This window comes from Denticeps clupeoides, chromosome 5 (assembly GCF_900700375.1).
Source record: "Denticeps clupeoides chromosome 5, fDenClu1.1, whole genome shotgun sequence".
Taxonomy (NCBI): domain Eukaryota; kingdom Metazoa; phylum Chordata; class Actinopteri; order Clupeiformes; family Denticipitidae; genus Denticeps; species Denticeps clupeoides.
This window is the reverse complement of record NC_041711.1, coordinates 31404543-31424165: the sequence shown is the minus strand read 5'-3', so window position 1 is coordinate 31424165 and position 19623 is coordinate 31404543. Positions and strand designations below refer to the sequence as shown.

Genomic DNA, 19623 nt, shown 5'->3' with positions numbered 1-19623 from the left:
CCCTCTAATTTCATTTTGAAAACATTCCTTTCAGGACACTTATCCCAAAACCATTGTAGCCAGAACTTTGTGAGAATGGTTTACAGCTTTAATCTTGCTCTGTCATCCCAAGAGATTTCTGCTAAAAGGCCCTGTGTTTTTGTTTTTTTTTTTTGTCCTGCAATCCTGATAATCTCTGATTTTCCCTAAAGGCCAGAAGCTTTTCAACTGCCACATGTGCAACACGTCCTTCTCCACCAAGGGCAGTCTGAAGGTCCACATGCGTCTCCACACGGGCTCCAAGCCATTCAAGTGCCCCTTTTGCGAGCTCAGATTCCGTACGTCTGGCCACAGAAAGACCCACATCCAGTGCCACATGCGGTCGAACTCTGAAGGCAAAAAAGTCAAGCGGACCGCATTGGATCGGCCGACAAGTCGGCAGGATCGGGATGTGGATCAGAGCCAGACTCAGCAGCCAGTCTCACAGCAGGTCACGAGCCCTGCGGAAGCCCTGCCACCTGTCAGCCTGCTCCAGACCCCGACCTCTGACCCCAGCAACATCTACAACAGTTCAGTCTTGTCTGGGTCGTACGAGCAAAACCTGCTGCAACAAGGCCTGGTCGGCCAAGCCATCCTGCCTGCAACAGTGTCAGGTAAGATCCACATGATGGTAAGATCTACATGATCATCTACATGATGTCACTGTTCTTGCTTTATTTTATATCACAGACGTTCTCAAGGCAACTTAAAACACAGCTTTCTAGGGGCTGTGTTTTAATAAGTCATTCCACATGGGAAGCATTTGGCAAGGTTATGAAGTGTGGCAAAAAAAATGTGTTGTTGGGGTAATTATCCCCCCCCCCCCCGTATAACTATAAAAGCCTTCCATGTCTTGTCCTTTTTGTGGCTATTTCTGTTAAAAATACATCCTTGAATACCACTTTATACACGAGTCGTGTATACTTTTGAACAAAAGCTGTTCTTCTGTTCAGAAGACATCAACTTAAATCAGTCCTTATCCACCAGGGCCTCTCCAGGGCTTCTGCAGCTCAAAGCTGATAACATTCGAGATTCAGGCACATTTCCATTCATCTCTTTATCCAAGTTAATTTCCTAGTCCAAAGGAGAAAGCGATACCCAGAATAATAGTACCTTCCATGAATTATTGCATGATTGACAGATGGGAGGCGGACGGTAGACAACACGAAAATGACTGCAAAACGGTGCCAAGCGTGAAATTATTAACACCAGCGTTTGGGACTGTGGAAACCTATCCAGTAGAACTTGAAGAGCCTGATTACACCCTGCATGAAAAAAACCAGCATGTCGCTGGGAACATGTCACTGTTTGACATCTGAATAAATAACCAAGCTGATTCCATTTTATTCCACTATTCATCAGTAGCCAACCTTGCAACTTGAATATCTGGAAGTCTGCAAACAAATTCATATGCCAAGTATTCTTGGATTGCGCTTGGATGTGCTCCAGCATAATTATTCTGATGATGCTGTTTACCTCCAGAGTGTTTACATGTGCTGCCTTCTGCAATCCACTCGCTCTTGAACGCTTGGTCCTTAAGGGTTTTTACTGTAATTTTAAACAAAAAAAAAAAAAAAAAGGACTCACTGCCTTTAGCATTGATTATGACACAAATTCACTGTTGAATTGTTTTAATTGGCTTCAGCAATGTCTCAATATTTAATTCCTTCCAGAGTCATTTTCACAAATTTTTCACCAATTTTCCACCAAAAAAAGAAAAAAAGAAATGTACAGATGGAATGAACTGGTCAGTCAGTAGACTCTGGTAGTCAGCTGACCTCCTGACATTGCTGAACATCAACATGACCAACTGCAGCAACCCCAGATCATAGCCCCGCCCACACAGGCTTGTACGGTAGGAACTAGGCATGATGCACCCATCACTCTGGAACAGGGTAAATCTGGACTCCACACCACATGACCACCTTCCATTGATCCGAGGCCTAATCTTTATGTTCCCTTTTTCTAATTAGCCTCACTGATCAGTGGTTTTCTTATGGCTTCACAGTCCCTTGATTCCTTCACATTGTGTTTGTGTAGAAATGCTCCTGCTGTCACGGTGGAACACAGCCATGAGTTCAGCTGTTGATTTTTTCCTGATTTGATGTCACCAAAAGTTTTCACCAAAAGTGATCGCCGAGCACAAACATTCAAGATTATTTCCCATAAGGATGATTGTTCCCCACCATCCTTCCAGTTTTTAATAATGATAGTGCAGTTTCAGCGTCTCTTTAGATGTTTTCTTTGATTAATGCATGCCAGTAATTTGACCCTTCTGGAACATCTTTTCCACAAGCACAGGATGTGTCTTCTAACATGGTGGTTTAAGAAATTTGAAGATTTAATCAGTTAGGGTTAAATCATTGAAAAATCCTCCAAACAGCAATTATCCAATGGAAGGTTCTTGTCTTATAAATTCCGGTTCTGTTTTCTGAACATCTATCTAGCAAACATCTCCTTGCTGGATAAGAATTGCGCCTTCAAATAAGGGGAGCAGTGCAGCTTGCTTTGCTCCTGTGTGTGGGTGGTGACCCCTTCTACTATTCCTTGTTTATAGGATCCTGTCATTATTTTGTGACATGGTGACCACAGTGAGATGCTAAAGGACTAAGCATCACTCAGTGTGTTACTTCAGTGTTACTTCACTTTCATATATAGTAAAAATATTTTTGTGTTTAAAAAAAGCTTATGCTATCTGCTGAGCACGATGCTTTACACAGTGCTATTATTAATTCTACCAGTGATTCAGGGGACAGCAATAGTTTATTTTCATATGAATGGCTGTACTCTCAAATGCTCCAGATAAAAAGCTCCTCATGCATTCAGTCCACTGAGTATTGAATATAGGAACCAAACTGGAACTAAAAGGTTCTTAATGGTTGCCTGCTTTGGATGCATGGAAGCATGACCTTCCAGTGGGGTCCATTCCTGCACTTTATCTGGGTTTTACAAGCTCCGGCAAATATATATTATTTTTTTCCAACTCATTAGCATGAATAATATACATATTTCATATACATATTTCAGGTTTCTAATAAACTATGTCGATTACCCTCTTTGTTTAGCATAAGTCCACATTGCCTCAATAAAGGGTACATTAAAAATAAAATATATTTAATATCCTGTTGGACAGGCTAATTAAAACTAAATCAAAAGAAAACTTTTGCACGTCTTTCATAATCTCTTTGTTGTCTCATTATGATGCAAATTGTGACTGAATTGTTTTATACCTGTGACAATGCTAAATTGTCCAACTAATTCGATATTACAATCATTTTAGTAATGTCACCCAAACATTGTCATTAACATTTTACTGTGAATGCCTGCTAATCAGTGTTTTAATCAGTGTTTAATCAGTTTATTTTGCACCTCTTAGACATTGTTGTGCCCCCCCCCAACCCCCCCCCCCCCCCCCCCAATTAAAATATGCAATTAACAATAGTGGCAACTTCCTAATTTTATCATATACAACACCGAAAGTGTAATGTGAGGTAGGATGAATGAAATGTGCATTTACATTACCTTTACGGCATATATCTGACGCCCTTATCCAGACCAGTAGTTACAGGACAGTCCCCCCCTGGAGCAACTCTGGGGGGTTAAGTGTCTTGCTCAGGGACACAATGGTAGTAAGTGGGGTTCGAACCTGGGTCTTCTGGTTCATAGGTGAGTGTGTTACCCACTAGGCTACTACCACCCCAGACTGCAAATGTAGTTCGATTGGTTCTGTAACCCATTGCTTTAGAGAAGGATAATCAGTTGTGGGCTACAGATATTTTGAGATGAGTGGTCAGTAATTTTAAATTACTGATTTAAATTACAGTCATCTGGATGACTTCTCCTCCTTTCGGCTGTTCCCAGTATGGGACTCCACAGTGGATCAACCAGTCTGCTTGTCCGCACGACTGGCATGGCAGAAGTTTTACTTCGGAGGCTCTCCCTGACACAATCAGCACCAAGAAACGCATTGTCAGTGGCTATATTTAGGAGAACTGCACTACTTTAAATAAATATTTCGGGGCCAAATGTCCTAGTGCCAATCCGTTCCATCCAGTCACAGGCACTGACGAATGGTGTGTTTACGGGAGAAGAGGAAGAGCGCGGCACTGCAGTTCCAAGCCGCTTAATCACGGCCACAGTCAGCCCGGAGCGCAGTACTTAAACTTCCTGTCATAATGCATCAAGCCACTGGTTCATGTGCTGGGTGGGCTGTTTCGCCTCATGCACGCCGTTGTAAGAGTGGAGAAGAAATCTGACAAACACACTGGATGTGCCGCCCTGTAACACACACACACACAGATGGATTAAAAATTCATCTTTATTTTTGGATTGTTTAGTTTTGGCAAGAACTGTTGCCAAAACTGTGGAGCATTCGTTTATTCTGTTTTCCCCAGGTGAAGGTATGGAATCAGGTCAGAGAATCCTCTCCCTTTTCTCTGCGCTCTTTTGAAAGCAAGTAGTTTGAGTTTAATGAGACAACTGAACTTTGCTTCGCACCTCTTCTTATCCTGTGTTTGTGAGGGTGGTGCAGAGCCACTGAAAACAACAGCCGTGAAATGAATTTCTGTCGGGTTGGAGCCAAAAGAAACCCTTTTTTTTTTTTTTTTTAATAAATGGCCGGTTATGAATGGGTGTGTTTGCACTCTGGCAGCCTCTGCCTTTCGCTATCTGAACCTGCAGACTGGAAAGCAGTGCTCCATTGCACCTTGCGGATTGTAGTCCTGTGTAATTAATGCTGCATGTTTTGTTTGTGTCTAGCCGGGGGGGACCTGACTGTGTCTCTGACAGAGGGACTCGCCACGCTGGAGAGCATCCATCTGCAGCTGACACCCACCAACCTGGTGTGCCCCAACGTTCAGATCTCCGGCATCGACACCAGCAACATTAACAACATCACACTGCAGGTCAGAGTGTGTGTCTGTTGCTCAGCTCCTGCTGTACACAGGTTCACAGACACCCACTGTCCCATTGATCCAGACAAAGTTATGAAGGTCTAAAGATGTTTGGCACTTGTGTAAGGCAACTGCTGGGCTATAAAAATATAATATAACTATAAAAATATTGTTCTGTGGAAGCAACAGACCTCCTTGAGATCTCCAAAAGCCAAGTATGTTGGTGTCTACCAAGCCACAGTGGAAAAAGTACAACATAAAATGATGTACAGACATAATACACAGATTATAAACAGGACAACACAAAATACACAATAAACAGTAGCATGCAAGACTGGAATGTATCAGATTGTGAAAATGGAAGGGGATGTAATACGTCAGAGATTTTTTTTGTTGTTTAAATGTTGTCATATTTGCATATGTGTGATCAATATATTGGACTCGTGTTTCTTTTTATTCTCTCCCAGTTCGACCCCAGTATCCTTCAGCAGACCCTCCAGCAGGGCGGTCTGCTCTCCCACCCTTTGACGACCGATCCTGCCCTGGGTCAGCACACTGGTGCCCATCTTATGGCCACCACAGACCCATCTGTGGCCACCAATGTCGTCATTCACCCCCTCACCAGCCTGGCTCTGCAGCCTCCCGTGGCCTCCGGCAGTGTCAGCATTGCTGGTTTGACAGAGCAGGATCCCTCCGGTCAGTAGCACTGTGTGAAACTTTTAACTTGCTTGAAATGGTTTCGTTATCATCCTAGCATCATGCATTTTGTGGTGTTTAAATCTTTTAGGGGACAAAAAAAAAAAAGTCTCTTGCACTTTTCTCTTTTCTCTCTTTCACAGCAGTGCTTTGTTTCTGGTGCTTTTATACCGATTTTCTGACAGTCAATGCCATTTGGATGGATTTTGTTCCATCTTCATGAAATTCTCTTATCTTTGTCCCTTCAAAGCACAATCATGCCTCAAAGATTTTCCTAGAATATTCATTAACCTTCATTGACTACTGAAGCCAAGGTCACCTTCCACTAATGCAGAAGGTGACGAAAGCATTCCATTTTCTTATTATGAGATGTCTCATAATGAGCATATTTATGTTGAGCATATTTATCATGTAGCATTATATGGTGTGGTTAAGTGATATAAATGGAATCCGTATTGGTCCTACTGAAAGATTTTTTAAAAATAATTTTCAGAAAAGACCACACTTGTGAAAACCCATGAGAGGATTACAAAAGCCAAGGATTATGTGCAGCCAAATATTTTAGAAAAAGAAAGAAAAAATATCTTAAGATGGAACCAATCTCTTGGTTCATGTACTCGTCCATAAAAATATTCCAGCTCTTTATGCGTGGACTCAGTAAATGGTAATGGTTTGTTCCAGAGAGCGCATTTTTCACTCAAGGCACTAACCTCTATTTGCAACCAGCGCCAGACTCTGCAGCCAGTCAGGTTACGGTTGCGTTCTGATCCTGCTTGGAGATCTTCAGGGGCCAAATAATCAAGGATTCTAGAATTGCGATTACCTGATTCAACTTTGCTGGGAGCTAGAACAAAAAAAAAAAAAAAGTGAATACTAGGCAGGCAGTTGTAGTCCTTGAGAGCCATATTTAATTTGATTTTTTGGTTCCAGCCGTGCTCAGTTTCACTTCACTCACTCAGCTAATTAGCTGCCTCCCCGTTTACTCCATTGGCCAATTAGTCAAACTGGGTTGCATTCATCGTAGTTCTAATGAATACCTGCAGGCTGTTTCCACTCGCAGCTTGTGATCGCCTGCATGCCTCTGCTGCTATGTTGCCCCCTACAGCTGAGTTTTGATCTGTGCAGCGTTCAATTCATCTGGGGCAAGTAGTCAGGATGGAACATATTGTTGAACTATTTTTAAAAATCAAAAATGTTATTTTTACACCACCAATTTCTGTGTATTCTTTGAAATGTGATTCTGCTAAAATGTTTCTTGCCTTTTCAAGTTTATCAAAATATCCCATTTGGCCAATATATTCCACTGAAGTCAATGGTGATTGCAGCATGATGATATTTTTGTCATGTTTTACTTGATGGGACTCTGGCCGTATATAATTCTTTGTTCTTCTACACTCCCTACAGGCACACAGGACCTGACTCATGTTATTAACGCCCCTGGGCTGGTGTCTGGCAGGGGTAGTAGTCAGGAGATCACGTTAACCATCAACAACTCCAGTCTTACACAGGCCCTTGCCCAGGCACATGTCACTGCTGCCGGAGCATCCACCACAGCCAACAATACGCAGGAGATCACCCTCACAATATCAGGTACATATAATCTACCAACTTCTTGGATGTAGTGTGAAGCTCATGTTGTGGTGTTGTATCTAATCTCTACCATTAGCTGGGACAAAATTGTATTTGTAATGCTGAGATGTATTTAATTTCCGAAGCCTGAATGTTTTACTTTTACTTTTTACCTGTGAATGTGCCATCGACACCATGCCATGAATACATTATTCATTGTTAACCATTTGTATTATTAGCTCTCTTATGTTTTTTTTTTTATATTAGTATTAGAATACTCTCCCTTAGCAGAATTCTAGGGAATTAACTCATACGGGAATTAGCTGAAATGGTAGAGTGCTTGCATGCGAGAGGTAGCGGGATCGATGCTCACATTCTCCAAGAAGGTTTTGGGGCAGTGGTAATCAGAAGGTTTCGTTGTGTGCACCTTGTGCTGTAATGTGTATCACAATGACAATCGCTCCACTTTCCCTTTCCAGCTGTCTATTTGTCTGCTTGTTAAGCCTGCACAATGACTTCACAAATTCAACAAAGCAGAATCATTTAGGAGAGAAACCTTAGCATAGCATGGGCCATTTGGTTAAAATAGTTGTCTGATTCATTTTTTAGTTTATTCTATTGCTTGTCTTGGCTTTGGTTGGTGATAAACTGTGTGTGTGTGTGTGTGTGTGTGTGTGTGTGTGTGTGTGTGTGTGTGTGTGTGTGTGTGTGTGTGTGTGTGTGTGTGTATATATATATATATAAAGAGTATAAAAATAAAGAGTTAGAAACCAAGCTGTACACCCCCACAGGTTCAATAATGTATGGCCCACATGACCCCAAAAAGCAGGGTGTGGATGCATTTTTATTCAGTTCACGTCTTGGCAGCAAACAAGTCGCATTGATATTTATGCTTGAAATTCATCCAGTGAAATAAGTCCTTTTTGTGAAATCAATATAAAGATTGGATTGCTGGGCAGAAAGAAAAATTTTCCACTTTGTGTCTTGCAGTTGACTCTTGTGCTGAGCATGAGCATGAGCATGTGTTTAGCAGGCCAGTGCGGTAGAATGACTTGACTTCTACTGTTGTAGAAGTAATAAAACTGCGGTACACTTTGGGCTCCAGTTCAGCTACACATAAAGTGACACGCGTTGAAAAGGTGAAATCTTCAGAAGTTCAACGAGGAAAGACATACAACCTTGCTGATGGCGCCAAAGGTTCTATTCAAAGTGCAAATGCAACTGGTGAATAATGGTTTATTAGTTATAGGATTTTATGACAGCTTTAAACCAAGATGTTGAATGCAGAATTCAACAAGCTGTGAAAGTTTAGAAAAAAAAAACTGCTGCTAATAAAAAATATATGAACATGTGGCTGCAACGTCTTTGAAGCCCTTTTGTCCCTAGGTTCTCCCATTAAAATTTCAACGTATGAGCCAGGGCCCACTCTTTGATTTCTTCCTGGGCTGCTCCTGCTGCTTGGGGCTCCATTACTATTGTAGTTGGTCTCATTAGGTCGGATTGATCTGGCTGGTGCCTGTGAAGTGTACAGTGAGAATGCAAATTTGCTTAGTGTGGGTGTCCTGGCTTGTGTTCCTGGCCTTGTGTGAGGTGTGTTGTGTGGGTGTCCCTGTCGGGTTGAAGCTTTTTTTTTTTTTAAAGTGAAGTGATTGTCACTTGTGATACACAGCAGCACAGCACACAGTGAAATTTGTCCTCTGCATTTAACCCATCACCCTGAGTGAGCAGTGGGCAGCCATGACAGGCGCCCGGGGAGCAGTGTGTGGGGACGGTGCTTTGCTCAGTAACACCTCAGTAGCGACTTGGCGGCTCGGGATTTGAACTGGCAACATTCTGATTACAGGGCCACTTCCTTAACCGCTAGGCCACCACTGCCCAGCTAGCGTCATACTGTCTTATCCCTCCCTCATGTTTATTATTGTTTAATAGGCAAGTAATATATCAAGGTAGCTTTATAAAAAACTTCTCTGCAAAATGTGCTCATGGCTGGGTTCACCCTTTTGCATCGCTGCAGAAGAAATGGCGAATCCCTCCCTCACGTCTATTATTGTTTAATTGGCAAGTAATATATCGAGGTAGCTTCATAAAAACCTTCTCGGCAAAATGTGATCGTGGCTGGGTTCACCCGGTTGCATCACTGCAGAAGAAATTGTGAATTTCTTTGTGTGCCAATTTTTCCATTTGAATGGACGGTGAAAGTGGAGGCTTATTTCTGATGCCCATGTTTTATTGCACCGTCTACCATTGAGAAGAAAGGAGAATACTACAGTCATGATTTTTGTAGGATGACATATTTACTCCCCATGAATAATATTTTTTTCATAGCCTGTGATGTATTTAAGTAGTTTAGCTGTCTGTTCGTTCTTCACATTCTGTTTCTGAAGGTGTGTGCGTTCTCACAACGTTGTCTATGTAATATTTTACTGCTTCCTGTTGTTGCAGTCACTCGGTTTCCAGTGTGAAACTAAATCTGTTTTTTTTTTTTTTTGCTGAATGTGTATATGCTTTTTTTTTTTACAGGCCAAGACCTGCTGCCACAGCAAAACACCCCCTCTGGCCCAGAGATGAATGGTGGAATTAGACTGGCATCGCCCATGAGTGCCCAAACCAGCAGTGCCACTCTGACCTTAGGCAACGAACAGCTTCTACCTCACAGCCCGTGTAACGCTGCCATGGCAGGTATGCACTGCTCGGTTGCTGTGGTTTAGGAACAGGATGTGTGTGTGTGTGTGTGTGTGTTTGGTCGTGAGCCTGGTTTCTCTGTTTCCTGATATGAACCGGTTCTCTGTAATCGTGCTGCGTTGTCTCAAAAAAAAAAAAAACCTTCCAATCTTTTATCCGAATTGTTCAGCTCAGGTTCAGCCAAACGGTTCAAAACGGTCCTGTTGAGGTTTTTTACCTTCTGACCCCTGGATATAGACTGCTGGACGTGATGTCTTGTTGAGGAAGCAGCTGGTTTATCAGAATTTCCGTATTGAAAGCTGAAAAGGGGCAACACATAGGATGTTGTACATAAAGCTTAATGCAAATGTCAGACTCCCTACTTCAGAATTCCTGAATGAAGGAGCGTATATTTTATGTTTGGCTTGGTGGCAGATGTGGTCCTGAGGCGTCTATAACTGAGCTCATTATCATCACAGTTCATCTTCTGGCTGACAGAAATAATTGCATTCAAATGAAAAGGGTGGTTATTTTCTCTTCTTCTAACAAGTTGTCCATTCTTGTTATTATCAATCTGAATATATACTGGGTGTGACTGCGCCACACGTTGTGTTATGGCACTATGGAATATGCGAAATAATAATAATTTGTTAACTGTACACATCCGTAAACAGTTCGGAGATTACATTCCTCTATTTAAGATGAAGCTGCTTGCTTTTGCACACACCGTTGGACCTTGCGCTCAACGTGAACTTACAGGCCTACACCCATGTGCTCTGCACTTAAATTTGCTGGGCCCACCGTCTACAGTGGAAGCCATTTAATCAGATCAGAAAATATTCAGATCATCTGGCATTTTTATTCCCATTCCCATTATGATTCATATTCTAGTTAGTGCCTGTGCAAATGTTCGTATTGCAGCATTGGTGGTGTTTTGCTGCAATTCAGATCCAGAAGTCCTTTTTCTTTTAATCATTGTGCTGTAAACTCTGAATTCATAAGCGTTGAGAAGACCTTGAAATGGTAGCATTTGTTTTTGCTCTGAGAATGTTGATGAGGTGACCGTGACCCCAGGCGTAAATTTGCTTTGTTGGAATGGGTGTGATGTTTGTAATATTTAGGCTGAGTGTGTGTTTGGACAGGTGAAATTACCCAGAGAGATCGCTTCTATTGGACAGTTTTGTTTTCAATGCACTGCTCATTGACTCATGTCAAGAGGAAAAAAAAAAGACTTATGCATGCAGCTTTGTTGTGGGTTCAAATCCCGAACAACCACGGTTCCACTGAGGTCCCCTTGAGCAAGGCACCGTCCCCTCACGCTGCTCCTCGGGCGGCTTTCATGGCTGCCCACTGCTCACTAAGGGCAATGTTTAAAATGCAGAAGACTCATTTCATTATGTGCACGTGTGCTGTCATTACAATGACTTTCAGATGTTCTTTCAACTTTTCAGAACTGCCCTTCGCTCATCGAGTGCAGAAGTATAAGGTTGAGATCAAATGTCACACTGAAAGATTTTCCTTTAATGTCTTGTCTCTTTCTCACAACGTCAGTCGCCAGCCTGCCCCCCAGCACGTCGCTGTCCCAGGCCGCCGTGTCCACACAAAACCTGGTGATGTCTTCAGCCGGCGTGGCCAGCGATGGTAGCGTTACCCTCACGCTGTCCGACACTCAGATGCTGGACACCGTCACACTCAACCTGAACGCCGAGGTACATGGCAGACATGCATGCGCGCTACATGTGAGGATAGTAGGGTTTTCTTTAGGGCTGCACGATTTGGGGAAAAAGACATATTGCGATTATTGAGATCAATATTGCGATATGCGATATGATAAACATACAAACTACTTATAACCTGAAATGCCCAGTGCTTTCAAAATACAATATTCTACAAAATTAAATAAATCACAAAAAACTCTTTTATATTACTGTCGAACGACAAGGCTAAGGCTGGTAAGGCTAAACAACTGTTTTGATTATATTTGGCCATTATAAAATCCCATATTATAGTTCTTACGTTTAACCAAAACGTTGTTTGGAGGCTGACTTGAACACAGGGATGCATAGCTTTGCTAGCTTAGCTAAGGTTAAGATTTGTAAACAGAGGTAAATTTCTTTAGGAAACCTTCAAAGTTTGAGAAAAGTTAACTAAACAGCTAAGAACAGTCTAAATAGTTAATGCCTACGTTTAGCCAAAACGTTGTTTGGAGGCTGACTTGAACACAGGAATGCATAGCTTCTCTAGCTTAGCCTATCTTAGCTAAGGTTAAGACTCATAAAACGGGGATTTTATAATGGCCAAATATATTAAAAACAATTGTCCAGCCTTACCTATGAAATGTAATCCCTGGTTTGGAGCATACAGCGGTTTGTACAGCCCCAAGCAGCACAAGAGTGAGGCATTTTTATGCACTTCTCTCCATAGACATGTATATGCTTCACGCCACAGTAGAGCCTATCGCAATATGGCGGCGACGTTGACGTACGATGCAGCGCGTCATGCGGCGTCTAACCATATGTCTCCGAATCGAAAGTCATGTGACCAAATACGTCACATCCGACTGAAGTGAGACTCGCAAACTTTGAGAGAATGAGAGAATGGATCGGATATGTTGCCGATCCAATCCATGTACTAATCATTTAAATCGCAGCTTTTTGCGTTCATGTAATCGCACAGACTGACATCGCGATTACGATTAGATTAATCGTGCAGCACTAGTTTTCTTCATAACCCACAGTGTTCTGTTCCAACAGGACCAACAGTTCCCAAGTGTTATAAGCGAGCAGGGTCTCACGGGTCAACCGGCCACCTCCACACAGCAGGTCATTTTGGTGAGCCACCCCACGCAGGGTAGTGTGGAACCACAGGATGGAATGCCGGTGAGTTTGCGAGAAAGTTTGTGTGTGTAATTGGGACGATGAGTGTTTTTTTTTTTTTTTTTTTATTATTCATCCATAATTTCTTCAGAACTGTATGTTTTTCATTTCTCTCCACAAGTGTTTCTGGTGCGATGAAATGTGAAATTCTGGCTAGTGATTAGTGCTGCGCAGCCTTTTGATCGCGAATGACTCATTTTAATTGATGCGTAGTAATAATTTCGCAGTCTAACCAAGGTTGGTATCGTAGTGTAGACATGAAAAGAAAACTTGTTGATTTTGTTTGAAGCCAGAAATGGTGGGAGGCACCTTTTCACTCAAAGCTTACAGTCTGATGAAAAAAGAACAAAGTGCTGCCGCCTGATTCTGGCTGCTGTCCCGCACACCCGACGTGATCCGGTGTTTGTTTTCAGGCTTCCCTGTTGTGTCTGCCCTCAGTGTTGCCAGATGGGGCAATACCAATTCTGAAATGGGCATTGAGCTCAAAATTGCTCGTCTTGAATGCATATTGATCATAGATGCCTGTCAGATAAAGATATTTTGGCCATTTTCTCGCTGGACCAGCTGCGTCTGAAAATATGAGATCTATCGAAATCTTTCTTATTTGAAATGATGAGATCTGATCATTTTGTTCTTACATAACCCTCACATAGCGGAACCGCCTGTGGAGCTGCATGGCTAAATTCTGCACTCACCAGCAGACGTGTTTTGATTATTTTATATTATTGGATTTGATATTACGAGTGAGGAATGGAAAGTTGGTTTTTTGTAAATCAAATGAGACCAGCCTTCAGTCTTTCAGTAATCCACCAGTCACGGTGAGCCGCGCACTTCCAGCAGTTCACAAGCGTAGCCCCGCAATCACGACATGAGATCGTGCGATTGCATGAGCGCAAAATGAGGTGATTTATATTATGAGTACATGAACTGAAGCGACAATATATCATGTCATTCCTTCGAAGTTTACCAACTGATTAAAATGAGACCAGCTGTTCTGAGTCTGAACGCAGGGTAGAGCTGGAATTAAGTTCTATCATTTTAATCATTTTAATCAGCGCGGTAAATGATCGATCAGCAAACACGAACTAGTGGTCTTATAGTACCTTTCCATATGACTTGCTGCTTGTAAATAAATGTATTAAATGTTTTTGGATGAAATGTTAATTTGATTGGCAAATCTCTGCCACCGTTGTCAGGTGATGGTGACCACATAAACAACGTATATAAAACTGTGGGGCTAACTCCTGTTCTTCTGTGGCAGGTGGTGAGCCAAATAAATAGAGTATTTATTATTGCAGGGGGTTTACTCCGAACGCTACACCACAGTTCATATTCAGTTTTCATTTTCTGTTCAAATACAACAGTGCTGCTCTCTTAAAGCACCCCACCCATTTTACTACTCGTATGAGTGACATCACAACGACAGCTCAGGTGGGGATGGATATGGAGTCGAGTGACTGTGATCTTGTAGTTGAAAAAGCATCAACAAATACAAATTTGTATCAGCACCTAAAACCCTAAAATGTCCCAATTATATCTAGCAGTTCCAATGTACTACTATATGTAGTTAATCTTTCTTAAAATGTTAATCTTTCTTAAAAAACCTCAATGATTGGGAAAATAACATTTGCAGTGATGTTATGATGTTATGATGTTTTTTTTTTAGTTTACGAGTACCATTTATATTGAAATATTGAAATAAGAAACCGAATATATTGTGGTCGCCTCATAGTTGCTTGCTGGTAATATGAGTCTGGTAACATTGACAAAAGTAAAAAAAAAAAAAAAAAAACATTTGGGAGGAAAATTCATAGATCAAATAGTAATTTAATACTTTAGATAAAATACAGTTAATACTGTATTTTAGAGGAGCATTTGGCCCTCACAGTGTCTGCCGAGAAAAACCCAGGCCCTTGAAGAAGTGTAGTTGTCAACTACAGGGTGTTAAAATTGGATGAAAGTGGCCTTAAATTTGTCTTCCATAAGCATTCAGAAACCCTGTACTACTGACCAGACCAGACTCTTATGACTGTGCTTAAGTTGTAAATGACAAATAACCACCAAAATGCTTCACTGCTCTTTATTCAAAGCCTAGGGAATGACCCCCCTCCACTCTGCCTGTTTAGCGGTTTATGCCTTTTTTTTTAAGGCATGTGTTGGCTGAGTAGATGCACGATGTGTCCCTTAAAGAGCAGGGGACCCTGAATCAAAAAACAAACTCTTATGGAAAGCCGTCGCATTAAAATACAGCTAATATGTGGACATCAAACCTGGTTAAAAGCCCCGCTGTAGCATCTGCGTATAATGGAATAAAAGCATGAACAATCATTTCCATTTCCTGTCCGCGCCTGAGAGAGGTGGAAGCGGTCAGGGGGAGATTGCGTTGCCATATCTGACCTCCTTTGGTATCGTGTGTGTCCAGCCCGCAGGAAAAGAAGAGCAGTCAGAATCCCAGCCTCTGAACCAGTGTTTCTACTGCGACCAGGAGTTCCTCACGGCCAACATGCTCCGCCGACACTGCAAGCAAACTCACGGCAAGGAGCGCTGCCACGTGTGCCGCGTCTGCAATAAGGCCTTCAAACGTGCCACTCACCTAAAGGTACCACATCCATCCTTATTTCAAAGGATGCTAAGTATTTAGCATTAAAGGATTTGTGATTAGGTCAGTGGTGAATGAAGTACTACTTTACTTTACTTTACTTTACTTTACTTTACTTTACTTTATTTAGCAGACGCTTTTATCCGAAGCGACTTACAAGAGGAAGATACCAGCAATTCTCGTTCGATTTCTATAGAATATTGAGTTTACAAACTAAGAGCCCTGATAAGGCTCAGACTTGTCAGTGAAGAGCATGCTCAGAGATTGTTAGGTGCTAGACAAAGAAAAATTATAATGTATTTATACATTCATGTATTGTTTGTGCAATGTGTACGCATGTGCGTGTGTAAGTGTTAGATTTGTCTGTAATATTTTTTGAACAAGAGGGTTTTCACCTGATTCATAAAAGTGGTGATAGTCTCGGCTAGTCGTGTGGAGGAGGGCAGGTTGTTCCACCAGCCAGGGACAACAACGGAGAACAGAGATGATTGGAACCGGAGACCCCGTGAAGAAGGAATTTTTAGTCTCCTAATGTTACTAATGTTCCACGTTCCTCTCTTGTCAATGTGTCACACGTCCAGATGTTTCAACCTCTGCATCCATCCGTTCTCCACAGAGGCGAGTTCATAGTGTACTCAGAAAATATTGCGTGTAAAATTTTTAGATACGCACTAGTATTACAGTATTATAATATATTCACGAACTCACAAAAGTAAAACTTTTAAGTGTGGGGGGGTTCAAATAACAGAGAACCGAGAGAAGCAGCATGTTATTTTCCTGGAGCAGCTCTCCTGCTGCTGTGGGTGGGGGCTCGTCCGGTAAAATCCAACTCCTGCCAGCTTGTATTGAGCAGCCCCTCGACACATAATAGCTCCTTTCAAGTGGGCGAGTATCTGAGGGACACTGACCCCACTCTACATGTAAGCACTCCAAACGCCTGGCTCAAGAGCTAACCTACGGCAAACACGTACGTTATTAAACCATTTCTCAGCAGAACTAGAACAAATGAAAGTGCTGCGTAGACGCTGTGTTGCCAGAACAACATTTTTCTCTAGCTGTTGTCAGGATGGAGCTCCACTAGTTAAAAACTAGTTGTTGTTGTTCTGTCCAGGGGCTATCGGGTCGAGGCACTTATGACTGTGCTTGAATAGTAAATAGTGCCCTCCAAAAAATACAGCAAGCAATTATTCATGTTGAATGTGCAATAAAGACATGAGCACGTCTTTAAAAGATGAATATGTAAAGACAGACAAGAGTTTCCAGTTTTATTACCAGACGGAACAACAGCACACTTCAAATCAAACCCATTTTTCCAGGCAGAAGGACAAAAGTTTTTGAATACGACAAGCAAACAAGCGGCATATTTAAGATGTTCAATTATTAAGTGGCCCTGGCGTTCTGTGCAACATGCGTTGTACTGGTCTGGTTAGAGCAGTAGAAAAATGCCCCAAAAACGACAGTACAAAACAATCACAGTTGTGCAAGATGACAAACATACCTGGGAATAATCAGTAAAAATGGGAATACTATATTGGAATTTGCCAAAACACAGAGAACTAAGCGCTGCAACCGTGATGGACAGATAAGACAAATGTCAACCTCTTCCAAAGTGATTGCATGTAGAGAGAAGCGCTCAGTTCATGACCCTGTAAAAAGCAACTGAAGGAGCAACATGGGTCATGGCTTAATGCAGTTAGAGTTCGAATTGGAAATGCAACCTAATTATTTGTTTCCTTACCAAACCTTCTCACCTGATTTGAAATGCGTTATGGTCTATGTTACATTACATTGCATTATAATGAAAGAATGGCACTCAAAGCCTAATTAGCGTGTTTGTGAAGATGAACATAATTCAATTTCATCAGAAAAAGACAGAAATGACATCAAATGTTTAGATGAGTGATTATCCTATTTTTGTGGGGCCATTTTTTTGGTGCATTTATTTGGGTTGCGTCCCCTTTGTGTCAGGAAGAACACTCTAAATGTCTTCAGTTGTCAGATGGGTTTACAGATCATTGTCTGTTAGTTTGTGTGTGTATTTTTTTGTGAACACGAGGCTCGTTGTCATTCCTTGCACAGCCGTCTCCTCCAACTTTCCTCTGCTCATTTAGGGAATTATACGCTCTGCTGGCTTTTGTGAGTGCAACTGTAACCCAGTCAAAACTTTCTCCGCTTTAATCAGAGCCCCCTCGCAACCCCCGCCGCCGCCGGCTACCCATCACCTCCCAATTCTGCGTGGCACATGGCTGAATAATGATCCATTTACTCTCCTTCACGTCACTGTGACAACTAACTTAAGATGATTAAAGTGGCAGCCGAGAAATAAAACTGAGGGGCTTCCAGCTGCCCCGCCAGACGAGTGACGGTGCGATATGAAGCAGAAAATATCGTCGGTGGTGCAGAGATTGGGGATCCTCTTTATTAAATGACTGTTTGCCTGCTGAGAGCATTAAGGAGATTTAACGTTGCTGGCTGGCTGGATGTGCGGAGCTGCGCTACGGCAGGGCGTCGCCTCATGCCCGGCACTTCTAACCCCATGTGAAATTGCCTCTTGGGCGTAATCCTGTTGGGTCACACAGCTATTGACACCGATCTGAAAATGAACTCCAGTAAAGGTCTGACTGCTGCGGAATGCCAATTCTACAGGTTCCAAGGACACTTCATTAAACACGCCTCCTTCGGCCTTTAAGCCTCAGTGCAGTAGCCTTCATTATGGTGACTGATGGGTTTTTTTTCCCGTACAGTCTGATTTACAAACTTGACAAAATGTTCTTATGTAATGGCACGAATGTAAAGCACATTTTAGAAGGCCGCACGGTTTACGCATCCTCTGAAATGCACAAAATTGGTCCACATAGTTCCTCACAGAGGACTTTTCATGCCATTGGAGGACACTGAACTCGGTCATGTTCATGCTGAGGTCTTCAAATGTTCACACCCTTGTCTCTAGCGGTCCATACAAGGCAATTTGAGTTTAGTCAAGTGCCTTTAAAAAGGCGCTGTGGTGATTGTGACCTGGTCTTATTTATGTGGAGTGTAGGTGTGAGAATGAAATGTTGACAGTGGAGTTTTTTTTTTTTACTTCTCCCCATGGATGAAGCCTCCCTTGGCGTTTGTTGTTGGCTGGCTGCATTGTGTTTTTCTTTGGGGACACAGGACGTCAAACTAAATTGATGTTTGATGCCCTGGGCAGCTATCATTCTTTGGTTTGATTGATTTAAAGCCCATTGAGACATACTGTATGTGATTTTGGGCCATATAAGAAATAAATCTTGTTGTTGTTGTTGATTGAGAGGCGATCTTGGCGTTCAGTCCCCTTCAGCAGTTCTTGTCTGCATGACTCTTTTCAGAAGTTTTGTTGTCTGTAATCACAGCCATCACACAGACAACAGAATAATATTATCTGTCTGATTTGACAGACTAATGAGTGGCTCTGTGTCTTTTGTGTGTGTTTGCGTGTCATTTAGGAACATGAACATGTGCACCAGGATGGCCCCTCCCTCAGCTCCCAAAGACCACGGGTCTTCAAATGCTCTTCATGTGACAAGGCCTTTGCCAAGCCGAGTCAGCTTGAGAGACATAACCGAACACACACAGGTAAGCCTTCAGCCTCTCTCCATCAGTCTTGTTGTTTCAGTGGCTCAACATATACACACACATATATATATATATATATACATTAGAGGTGTGAACCTTTACTGCTCTCTCGATTCGATTGCTATTATCAATGCCTCGATATGCAGTGCATCCCGTAAATGTTCTACATTGTCACTTGATGTTTTCACTTACAAGAGTCAAGGTCTCCAACTGTCGCCGTTCAGTCCGCTCTCACCTCATAAAAGTCGTATATACTGGTAGTACTCCTTTAAATGCACATGGCACTTTGCTGTGGGCGGGGTTAATCGTATACCCCGATCCTGCTGCCGATCAACTCTCCACTAAGCAGAGGAACCTGAGGAAGACCGGTCTAAGCTCCTGTGGTCCCTTGATTCCATTTTGTATTACATAAAGGCAGTAACGTTTGGCACATGTAATGTCCCCGTCTCATGTGGCGGAACTGAGGTGCTGTAAGGTGCGCTCGCCACCTGGCTCAGTGCAAAAAAATATGTGTGGTTTTCTGAACTTCCGGTAAGACGATCATGTCGTGTTGTAGATCTCTGGACACTCAGAGACTGTTAAGATCAGCTTTTTCATTGCATCGATTATACCATTAATTTCAACACCCCTAATTTACATATACACGTAAAGTAAATTGCAAAGTAAGTGAAAGTGATTGTCATTGTGATACACAGCACAGCAGACGGTGACACAA

The 19623-nt window shown here is 42.3% G+C and overlaps 1 protein-coding gene across 2 annotated transcripts in view; it reads left to right on the top strand.

The window, feature by feature from the left end:
• Positions 1-19623, top strand: part of znf236 (zinc finger protein 236) — a 49449-nt gene that overhangs the window by 24080 nt on the left and 5746 nt on the right. For both annotated transcript variants that reach the window (XM_028978785.1, XM_028978784.1), the window contains exons 22-30: positions 192-632; positions 4777-4922; positions 5378-5606; positions 7011-7196; positions 9696-9854; positions 11388-11545; positions 12590-12715; positions 15135-15311; positions 18779-18908. In XM_028978785.1, the coding sequence (XP_028834618.1) occupies positions 192-632; positions 4777-4922; positions 5378-5606; positions 7011-7196; positions 9696-9854; positions 11388-11545; positions 12590-12715; positions 15135-15311; positions 18779-18908 (1752 nt within the window). The remainder of the gene's footprint in view (positions 1-191; positions 633-4776; positions 4923-5377; positions 5607-7010; positions 7197-9695; positions 9855-11387; positions 11546-12589; positions 12716-15134; positions 15312-18778; positions 18909-19623) is intronic.